Source organism: Ovis aries, chromosome X, assembly GCF_016772045.2.
Source record: "Ovis aries strain OAR_USU_Benz2616 breed Rambouillet chromosome X, ARS-UI_Ramb_v3.0, whole genome shotgun sequence".
NCBI classification, from domain to species: Eukaryota; Metazoa; Chordata; class Mammalia; order Artiodactyla; family Bovidae; genus Ovis; species Ovis aries.
This window is the reverse complement of record NC_056080.1, coordinates 29,185,225-29,197,072: the sequence shown is the minus strand read 5'-3', so window position 1 is coordinate 29,197,072 and position 11,848 is coordinate 29,185,225. Positions and strand designations below refer to the sequence as shown.

Sequence of the window (11,848 nt, the reverse complement as noted above, 5' to 3'; positions counted from 1 at the left end):
ATGTATTAATGTTCTGAGCCTCTATTAGTGTGGTAATTTTTGCATTTCTAAGGATACTCTTATCCTTACGTGATGTTATTCTCACCCTGGATCACAAAGGTGATGTGAGGATTTCCAATATTTATTTGAGAAAACAAAATATTTGCTCCTAAATCTGACAAATAGCAAATTGTGTGTGACCCATGTTATTCATATGCTTATATCATGAATCTAAATGACCTTTCTGTAGAAAAATTTTAAGAACTGAAAATTGGGGGAAATAAAGTCAACAAGTTATTGATGCGGATCAGGAACACAGATTGACAGGCTTCTCCACGCACAAAGTGAACAACAGGCTTCAGACCACACTAGGGGCGAGATGAGCGGCTGGACTTGGCCCTGGGGCGCGCAGTGGCCAAAGCAGAAGGGCCAGCAGCAGCTGAGGGTGCAGTGCCAGGCCGTGCTGAAGCAGAAGGGCCAGCAGCGGCTGAGGCAGCACTGCCAGGCTTGGTCGAAGCAGAAGGGCCAGCAGCGGCTGAGGCAGCAGTGCCAAGCCTGGCCGAAGCAGAAGGGCCAGCAGCGGCTGAGGCAGCAATGCCAGGCCAGGCTGAAGCAGAAGGGCCAGCAGCAGCTGAGGCAGCAGTGCCAGGCCTGGTTGAGGCAGAAGGGCCAGCCCTGGCCGCACCTCTGTCTCCGGTGCTCTCTACCTCCTCTCTCCAAGCCTCCTCATTTTGTGGCAGGAAGGCAGTATGACCGGAATCCTTGACCTTCGCCAAAAACTGCAGGACTTTCATCTTGCTGGTTTCTGTCAGCAATTTAGGACCCCACAGGAACTCATAATGAGGGGGATCGCTGCCGGGCACCTGGCGGTACTCCAGATACCCTTCTCGCACCAGATCTTCTGTGATGAGCTTCCTGGGCTCTCCAAAGATGAAGTGACTTCTTCCATCATAGATGCCCAGCATATTCAGGAACTTCCAGATCTTCTCCTCGGGGGCGTGGTTGCCATTCAGGTAGATGACACCCAGCAGAGGCATCAGAAGACCATTCTTCGGCAGCCCCCAGTCACCTCTCATAGACTCACTGTCGCTGAGATCTAGGTTGCTCACCAGGGTATAGCAGTGACTGTTGGGCCTGACTTCCTTCAGCACCAGGCCAAACACCATCTCCATGCGCTCAGAGGCCTGGCTAAGGATCTCAGGGAATTGCTCCCTGTACCTTCTAGTGACTGCCTTCAGCATTTCTGACCTCTTAATGAGCGCCCTCATCTTATACTTACACAGCATGTACTGCACCAACATCTCTGCCTTCCAGGTCAGAAGATCTGTGTGAGAGCTCTCAGCAGCAGCTGAGGCCTGGGAGGAATTTTCCCCTTCCCGAACTTGGCCCTCGGCACCTACACCAGATCTTGAGCGTGCTGCGGCACCAACACCAGATCTCGAGCGTGCTGCGCGCCTGACACCAGATCTTTTGCGTACAGCACCTGCAGCAGCACTGGTGGTGCCTTGGGCTCCCTGAGGCCCCTTGGAGGTGCCAGCAGCAGACGAGCTTGAGGGAGCACTCTCTGAATCAGGAGGGGAGGAGGAGGTGGTCTCTTCTTCCCCAGATGTGGTAGCCTGATCATGAAGACCCTGGGTCTCAGCTCGGGCCTGGCGACGTTTCTCACGAGCACGGTGCTTACTCTTCTGCCCACGAGGCATGATGGCTGTGGTCAGGGACCGCAGGCAGGAATCTGGGCCAATAGACAGGAGGTTGGGGCACCTGGAGGATGGAGAACGAGGTGACATGAGCACCTTAAAATAGAAGATTCTACCTTGGCTTAATCAAAGGCCGCCTCTGCAGGTGTCCTTGAGGACACTGCCCTAGGAACCCACAAGGCTCCTGTTTTCCAGCTCAGCCTTCCCCACACAATCCCACAGAGGAAGAATAGAGGCCTTACTTTTCCTCTGACACCTCTCAGCCCTGCTTTAGATTCACTCAGGTGCCAGCAGGTGCCAGCAGTGGCGTTTTCTAAGTTCTACTTCAGTATTATCACGTCAAGTTCTGGTGGAGCCTTGGCACCCTTCCCTGTGCTACACTGATGCAGACACTTTAGACATCCCCATGATCCAGAGATAAGTGAAGGGATGCCTCAGTCCACCTCCCTGCCAGGAGATAGACAACCAGTGCTGAGAGTTCATTAGGGTCTTTTCTACCCTGAGTTCGCTGGAGTAATCATTCATGGTCCTTACCTTGGCTCCTTAAAACATCGGGCGCCATTATCCATTTGTGGACTGCTGTCTGCATCTTCAGACTAGACATTTCCCCTCCTGTAGACTTCGTATAAAACAGTAACAAAGTGCTCAGCCTCACAGCCCTTCCCTGAGGTTTCCTGGGCTGAAATCTGAGGGCTGGGATGGATGCACTGAGTCCCCACTCAGGTTCCTGTAAGGCTGGATCCCGGGGACATGATGGGCCGCCCCTCCTCTCTCCTGCCGGCGGGGGAAGTACCTAAGGGAAGGAGCTTCCCAATTCCAGGGACCAATGACAGCACACTTTGCCAGCTAAAGCCGCCTCGCCCCAGCCACGTAGAAGGACCTGTCAGCCCGTGACCCCTCGGCCTGGTGACGTATCCGAACCCCTGTTCACTAGCCGTACCTTTTTGGGCAATCTAGCCTGACCATCCCCCACAACGAACGCATATAAACCACTCCTCAGCACAGTCTGGGTCCAGACTTCCTCGACCTGCCTCGTTCCGGTCCGGGAATCCCGATCGGGAGCGCTTCCCCATTAAAGCCTGTTAGATACTCTTTGGTGTCCTGGTCTTCTACCTAACATTTGGTGCACAACATGGGGCTTGAGGCACGGGGCCCATCCTGTGACGAGCGGGATTTGCAGGCCCCCTCGGGTCTGGCCCGTGCTGGACCAGGTCACCCAGTCACCCCTCTGGGACCATTCAACCGTCTGGCAGGATACAGGGTAAGTTCCATAGGTCCGGTTCTGGGGGTTGTTGCTCCCATTGCGATTATTCCTAGGGTGTCTCGGTCCCTTTAAATCACGGCCGTGGCTGGACCCCTCTTCCACAGGCCAGGCCTGCTATTCCCTGGTGCCAGTCAACTTGGAGTCGTCCATCTTGGCTGAGTGCCCTCTCCTCACCTCACTGGGTTGACGGCCCGTTCGGGAATGACTGACCGGACCACTCCCAGCCCCACTAACGATTGGTACAGGACCTTCGTGTCATAGTAACCATGGGGGCGGCTGCCTCCAAGGCCGACCAACCCTGGTCTACACCGCTAGAATGTTTACTCGCCAACCTCAGAACTCTACATATCTCCGGAGAAATTCGTTCCAAATGCTTAACCTTCCTTTGTTCTGAGGCATGGCCCCAATATTCTTTGGATAATGGCTCACAATGGCCGCCAACTGGAAGTTTCGATTTTAACATCCTCCGTGACTTAGATAATTACTGCCGGAGGACGGGAAAATGGTCTGAAGTACCCTACATACAGGCTTTCTGGCTGTTGTGCTCCCGTCCCACCCTATATACCCCTATATTCCCCTTCTGAAATTCTCCTAACCATGGCCCTTCCTAGCCCTACACCAATTCCCCCTCTATCGCCCTCACCAAGTTCCTCCATATCCACTCCTCCCCCATCGTCCTCACAGCCCAGCCCTCCTGTGACTAGCCTCTCACCGCTCCCTTGGCTCTGCCTCAGCATCCACCCCTTCCTCCGTGCCCACCCCTTTCTAACTCACTGGTCAGCTCACACACAAGGTCCCAGACCGCTCCCATCTGCCGCCAGCTCCCCTGCTTCCTCTCCGCCAGGTGGCCGGCCTGAAGGGTCTCGCCCATGTCCACGTGCCCTTTTCACTCCAACATCTTGCCCACATTTAACAACAGCTAGGCTTCTATTCGGCCAACCCCTCTAACTACATCAAAAACTTCACCCAGCTGCCTCGGTCTTACGCCCTCACCTGGCAGGACGTATTTGTCATTCTGGCGTCTGCCACTACCCCAGAGGAGAGAAAGGCCATTTGGGCTGTGGCAAAAATGGTGGCTGACCAAAAACAACTAGCTAACCAAGCAGACCCAGCCTGGCCACCTGGATCAGCTGCTATTCCAGATGTAGACCCAGACTGAGACTATCAGGAGACACAGAGAGGAAGAGCCAACATTCAATGCATAGTAAAATGCCTATTGGAGGGAATGGAGACCACCTCCCTCAAGACAGTAAACCTACTTAAGCTAGATGAAGTAACCCAGGGCCCTGATGAGAATCCGGCAGCCTTTCTTAACAGACTGACAGAGGCTCTCACCACCTATACCCGGATTGCCCCAGATTCTCCGGCGGGAATCACCACCCTAGCCAACCGTTTTATATCCCAATCAGCTTCAGACATTAAAAAAAAAAAAAAAAAAAACTCTCCAGGGTAGAGGATGGGCCTCAGACCTCCCCTCTGAGACCTGGTAAAAATGGCCTTTAAGGTTTATAATGCACAAGAGGAAACCGCCAAAGTCAGCCCCAAGGCAAGGCTTAAACAAAAAGCCGAACTCCAGGCTAACCTCCTTGAGAGACACACCCAGGCACTGGTAGCAGCCCTGCGGCTGGCCTCTGGACAGAAGGTGGGTCCCCAGAAGCCACCGCCGGGAACCTGCTTCAAATGCGGTCATGAGGGCCACTGGGCCCACCAATGCCCAAACCCCTGGCTCCCGACAAAGCCGTGCCCTCGTTGCAAACAGCCGGGACATTGGGCAAGTGATTGTCCCCGGGCGACTCAGGCCCCGGCCTTACCGGGCCGAGGTCTGGCTCCCGAAAGGACATTTCCTCCCTGCACCCCGCCTTGGAACTTCTCTCCTTTGATGAAGATGGACGGCGCCCAGACGCCGGGACCCCCATAACCCAAGCCAAGCCCACGGTAATGCTTCAAGTGGCGGGTAAGTCTATCAATTTCTTCATAGATATGGGGGCTACTTCCTCAGTTCTTCCCTCCTTCAGGGACACCTTACATCCTTCCCAGGTCTCGGTGGTAGGTAGAGACGGCACATCTTCACAACCCTGGCAGACTGGGCCACAGCCCTGTCAGCTTGATCACTTCTTGTTCACACACTCTTTTCTGATAATCCCTTCATGCCCCACTCCCCTGCTGGGGCGGGACATTTTAGCTAAGCTTAGGGCCACCATTCACCTACCGCTCTCACTTTCCCAATCTCTCACCTTGCCCCTACTCCTCCTCTGCTCCCCTGAGGCTCCAGCTGTCAACCCTATCATCTGGGACACTGAAATCCCTCTGGTAACAACCCATCACGCCCCCGTCCTGATTAAACTATGTGATCCTTCCCACTTCCCAAACCGCCCTCAATTCCCCATCTCTCAGACTCACCTATGTGGTCTTTTACCAATCATAGACCGTCTCTTAGGCCAGGGCCTCCTAGTCCACATGGCCTCGCCCTGCAGTATCCCCATTCTCCCGGTACGGAAAGCTGCTGGCAGCTACCGACTGGTCCAGGACCTTCGACTGATAAACAAGGCCATGATCCCTGCCCATCCGATTGTCCCCAATCCCTATACCTTGCTTTCTGACATCCCTAGCAGTACGACTCACTTTACTGTCATAGACCTCAAAGATGCCTTTTTCACTATTCCCTTACACCCAGATTTCCAGTTCCTCTTTGCTTTCACATGAACCGACCCAGAAACCCGACAGTCCTCCCAGCTAACATGGGCAGTCCTCACCCAAGGGTTTAGAGACAGCCCCCATTTTTTTGGCCAGGCTCTGGCCCAGGATCTGGCTGCGTGCCCTTTGGCCCCTAGTGTCTTCTTACAGTATGTGGATGACCTTCTGCTCTGCAGCCCCTCACAAGCTCTCTCTCAGACACATACCACTATTCTTCTTAACTTCCTTAACTCTAAGGGATACCAAGCATCTCAACAAAAGGCCCAACTCACCCAGACCTCTGTGACTTACCTAGGTCTAAAGATTACCCTGAAAACCAAGGCTCTGACTACTGACAGACTCAGCCTTCTCCAAGACCTTTGCCCCCCTTCCACTGGAGAACAAAGCTTGTCCTTTTTGGGGTTAACAGGATTCTTCCAGCACTGGGTCCCCAACTATGCTTCGCTGGCTAAACCCCTCTATGCAGCCGTTAAAGCCACCCCTACTGGACCACTCTCTTCAGAAACAGAGGTCCAGAAGGTTTTCTACAACCTTTGCTCAGCTTTGCTGTCCTCTTCCCTGCTCTTCCTGCCCAATCTCAACCTCCCCTATCACCTCTACACTGATAAAAAAGGGGGCATAGCCTTTGGAGCCCTCATACAGCCTGCAGGCCCTGAAATGCTGCCAGTGGCATTTATCTCTGAACAGTTAGACCCCACCACCCGGGGATGGTTCCCCTGCCTACATGCCCTGGCAGCAGCAGCTTCTCTATATGCAAATGCAAAAAAGCTAATTCTAGATCAACCCCTAACTATATTTGCACCACACCACTTGGCCGACCTCCTGGCTTCCAAATTCCTGTCAGACCTTAGTGATGACTCTAGGCTCCGACAATTCCACCTGGTCTTTCTGGATAACCCCCAGGTTACTTTGGGCCACAGCTCCCAGCCAAACCCTCTATATTCTCTCCCCTCACCTCCAACCTGTCCTTCAGGCAAAGACACAGGACCTCACTCATGCATAGAGGTCCTGGACACTCTTATCTAACCGCCCCCAAACCTTTTTGCTACTCCGCTATAAAACCCAGACCTCAAGTTATTTGTAGATGGCAATTCAAAACGAGACCCTAACGGTCATCAGGCTGCTACGTATGCAGTTGTGACCACCAATGACATCCTCGAGGCTCGCCCACTACCGGAGGGAACCACCTCTCAAAAGGCAGAATTATTAGCGCTCACTAGAGCCTTACACCTGGCAATGGGAAAATGGGTTAACATCTATACTGACTCCAAATATGCCTTTTTGATTGTACATTCACATTCAGCTATTTAGAGAGAGAGGGGATTCCTCACCACCAAGGGATCACCCATCTCAAATGGCCCCCTAATCGCCAAGCTCCTGGAAGCCATCTCACAGCCCACCCTGGTAGCCATCCTACACTGCAAAGGACATCAGACGACTCACAACACGGTTTCCCTAGGCAACAATAAGGCTGACTGGGTGGCCAAACAGATAGCCTTACAACAGGAGCCTCTGCCTATACTATTTCTCAGGACCTCCCTTACACCTAACTACTCAAAGGCCAAAATGGAGGCCCTCCTCTCACAGGAGGGCACTTCCAAACACCCCTCGGGATGGATCACGCCCCACGACAAACTAGTCCTACCTGAAAAACAGGCAATGTCCATTATCACCCAGATCCATGACTCTTTACACATTGGGCCCCACACACTCTTGACCTTCCCTAGCCCTCTCTTTTCCCCGTTACATCTCCAACCTACCATTCAGGCAGTCCATCATCGCTGCCTAATCTGTGCCAAGACCTCTCCTCAAGGAGGACTCAGGCCGTCACAAGAAACTCACCAGTTGAGGGGACACCTGCTGGGACAGGATTGGCAGATAGACTTTACTCACACGCCTAGACATCGGACCTTCTGGTATATGCTGGTCTGTGTTGACACTTTTTCTGGATGGGTAGAAGCATTCCCCACTGCCCGGGAGACAGCCAAACCGACGCCAACACTCTCAATACACCTCATTCCACGGTTTGGGCTCCCCAAATCCATCCAGTCTGATAACGGGCCCACCTTTGTTTCTCAAATGACTCAGCAAATAGGCGAGGCTTGAAACATTTCTTGGCACTTACATGTCCCATACAGACCTCAGCCATCAGGCAAGGTAGAACGGGCTAACAGCATCCTCAAGGCTCATCTGATCAGGTTAACGGCAGAACTTCGACTCTCCTGGGTCGATCTCCTGCCGGTAGCCCTGACCCGCATACAGACAACTCCTCATGCTAAGATGGGTTTGACACCTTTTGAACTGCTGTACGGTAGGCCGTATCTGCTGACTAACCTTCCAGATCCCCTTCTGGGGACTTACTTGCCCTATTTCACACTCCTGAGGTCCCTACTTAGAGAACACGCTGACCACGTCCTCCTTCAACCTGTCAGAGATCACGCCCAGGCGATCCCGTCCCCCGCTTTGGCACCAGGAGATCAGGTTCTCCTGAAGACGCTGATGCCTCAACCCCTTCAGCCCCAGTGGACTGGGCCTTTCACGGTGGTCCTCACCACCCCTAAAGCAGCCAAACTGTGGGGACACGAGCCATGATATCACATCACATGGCTCAGACAGGCTCCACTATATGGCCTGCCTTCTCCCAAACCCCTGGAGACTTACAGCTGTAAAATCTCGGGACCTACCAAGATCACCATTACTAAGACACCCTTGCCTCCTGCCAGTGAGTGACACGCCCCGCCCAATGCTTGTCTGGCCTCACCCGCTGTGGCTGTTGCCAATCGCAACTCTGGCCATGCTCTTCGCCATTGGACTGGCTGTCATGGCCCCCCGGGACTGGCTGCTCACACTTCGACTTTCACTGGCCCTTGCTTACCTTATCATCTGTTCATGACTCCTGGGGTGCTATTCCTTTGGGGTGGCCTGACCTGGCCATATGTCTCTCAACCTAGCCTGCCTCGAAGACTTTATCCTGACCCTATTACAGGACCTTTGGCTGGCTACCCCGATTATTGACTGTGACTCTTTCAGGCAATTTCTGATCTACACTTACAGGGGACCTTCCTCCTTTTTACAGAATCTCAAATTGACTTCTCTTTTATCACTCTCCTTCTAATATCATAGCTAAACATGCTCTTGCCACTATTCCTCCTGGCCGTGATAACACGGGTGGGACAACCTACACCCTGCCCCCAGGGCTGCACCCGAAGGAGACCACTGGGGAAGTGGGTTCACAGCCTATACTTATGTCCACCGAGACTGTTATGCCTCACCTACCCAGCCGTGCTCCCATAGGGGTTAATGGTATTGGACGGCCAGGAGCCTTGGGATTGCCAAATTAAGCTCAGCCTCTAACTGCTATAAAACTGGGGACAAAAATCTCTGTTTTACCTTGCAAACTCACTAAGGAATGACAGATGGGAAGGGGGCCCAAGATCAGAGGCAAGAACAAATCCAACATAAGGTCCAACAGGACCTCATTAAGCTGGCAACTGAAGCCTCTGATCCACACCATGAGCCCAACAAACTCCTAGACCAGGTTCATCAGGTGCTCAAACCCCTGGATTTTTCATCTCAAAGTTTCACCAGCCTCAATGACACCTATCAGACCCTGACTGAAGCCTCACCAAACCTCTCATGTTGGCTCTGTCTCCCCTTGAGACCCCAACTGTTCCTTGCCCAACCAATCCCCTGGAAATGGACAGAGGCCCAAAATCTCACTCAAAATGCCACTGAAGTAACCTTGCCAATTGGGGCCTTGACCTCTGAGACACTGTATCTCCCAGCCAATGCCTCTTGTGTTCTGGCCAATGGCACCTCATTAACCACAGTGGCCTGTGACGGTTTGAGATGATACCCTCTATCCCCAAATCCTCTGGTATGCGGAAAACCCGGATATTCTCTCTCTGTAATCAAACCACCTTATTATGATGCTTCCCGCCTAACTGGACTCAGCCTTGCACCCCAGTCTTCCTTACTCCCTACCTGACCATTCTGACACTGCAGGCAATGAAGACCAGATCCAACCAACCCACCGCCACTGAAGGGCATCGGCTGCAGCTCCCCTGCTCCTAGGGGTAGGTTTATTCATGGCCTTAGGACTGGGGGTGGGAAGATTGGGGTCAGCCACGCACTTCTACTATAAGCTGTCCGCAGACCTCAATCGAGACCTAGACAGGGTGGCAAATTCCCTAATGGCATTACAAACCCAGATAACCTCTCTGGCAGCAGTGGCTCTCCAAAATCGAAGGGCCCTAGACCTGCTAATAACGGCTGAAAAAGAGGAAACCTGTCAGTTCTTAAGGGAAGACTGTTGTTTTTTCGTTAATGCCTTGGGGATAGTTCAGAACAAGGTCCGAGAGCTGAGAGCATCAGACTTAGACAGGCCGAGTCAGACATTTAGATTTCTCGGGATGGTGGAGGTCATCTTGGGCAAAATGGCTTCTCGGACCCCTCGCAGCCTTGCTCCTCATCCTGTCGATAGGACCTTGTATTTTTCAGATCATCCTCCGGAAGATCAGGGAGCTGACCCAGACGGCCACTGGACAGATGTTGATGGTGGCCGCATGCTCCAGACTCCCATCCAGAGACCCTGAGGCCCCCTAAAGGTCACTGGGATCCAGCCACGACCCTCAGCCCCAGCAACGCCCCAGTTCAGCAGGAAGTAGCCGGAAGCCATATCGGCGCCCCTTAGCCTATCAAAAGGGTCAGAATGTAAGGCCGGACCCTGGGGCCATGATGGGCCGCCCCTCCTCTCTTCCGCCTGTAGGTGGGTGGGTGGGGGAAAGTCCCTAATGGAAGGAGCCTCCCAGATCTCGGGGACCAGTGACAGCACAGTTCGCCAGCTAAAGCTGCCCCACCCCAGCCACGCAGAAGGACCTGTCAGCCCGAGACCCCTGGGACTGGCGACCTATCCGAAACCCCGTTCACTAACCATACCTTTTTGGGCGATCTAGCCTGGCCATCCCTCACAACCAACGCATATTAACCACTCCCCAGCACATTCTGTGCGCTTACTTCCTCGACCTGCCTCATTCGGGCCCAGGAACCCCACCTGGGAGCGCTTCCCCATTAAAGCCTGTTAAACACTCTTTTTGGTGTCCTGGTCTTTTACCTAACAGTTCCTATTGAGCTCCTGGTAGAGAAGCTCAACTTTCTCCTGAAGCGATGACTGCTTGATAGTAAAAGCCAATCACTCCATGTCCCAAAAGCAGGAAGTGAAGATGACCTTATCTTACCAAACACGGTCTCCTGAGAACAAAATCTGGTGCAGGCAGGTTGATGTCCCTGTGGACCCTTATAAGATCCCAATTCAAGGATCTAAAATATTCTAAATATTTTAGACTAAAATATTCTTTTGCTTCTGTTTTCTCCTATATGTCTTTTTGGAAATAAATTTATTTTTTACAATATTACAATATTAATTTATAATATTGTACCCGTTTCTGCCACACATCAATATGAATCAGCCGTAGGTTTATCTTATGTCTCCTCCATCTTGAAACTCCCTCCCACGTCACACCCCTCTTAAGTTATCGCACAACACTGGCTTTAAGCTCCCTGGTCATAAAACCAATTCCCACTGGTTATCTATTTTCCATATAGTAATATGTACGTTTTCAATGTTACTCACTCAATCTGCTCCTCCCTGTCCTTCCCCCACTGTGTCCACAAGTGTGTTCTCTAGGTGTGCATCTCCAGGCTGCCCTGCAAATAGGTTCATCAGTACCATCTTTCTGGATTCCATATATATGCATTAATATATGATATTGGCTTTCCTCTTTCAGACTTAATTCACTCTGCATAAAAAAACTAGGAATAATGAGCCAACAATGCCAATACTGGGCATATATCTTGAGAAAACGGTAATGGAAAAAGACACCTGTATTCATGCTCACTGCAGCACTATCTGGAGAAGGTATTGGCACCCACTCCAGTACTCTTGCCTGGAAAATCCCATGGATGGAGGAGCCTGGTAGGCTGCAGTCCATGGGGTCGCTAAGAGTCAGACACGACTGAGCAACTTCACTTTCACTTTTCGCTTTCATGCGTTGGAGAAGGAAATGGCAACCCACTCCAGTATTCTTGCCTAGAGAATCCCAGGGATGGGGGAGCCTTGTGGGCTGCTGTCTATGGGGTCGCACAGAGTCAGACATGACTGAAGCGAATCAGCAGCAGCAGCAGCACTATTTACCATGGCCAGGACACAGAAGCA

General features: G+C 52.3%; 1 protein-coding gene across 1 annotated transcript; it reads right to left on the bottom strand.

Moving 5' to 3' along the window:
• Positions 1 to 347: 347 nt before the first annotated feature.
• LOC101122847 (melanoma-associated antigen B2-like) lies at positions 348 to 1,679 on the bottom strand. Its single transcript, XM_027963310.2, has 2 exons — positions 583 to 1,679; positions 348 to 534 (listed from the first exon to the last, which is right to left on the bottom strand). Exons 1-2 carry the CDS (start codon positions 1,677 to 1,679, stop codon positions 348 to 350), a joined length of 1,284 nt encoding a protein of 427 aa, XP_027819111.2.
• Positions 1,680 to 11,848: the final 10,169 nt, after the last annotated feature.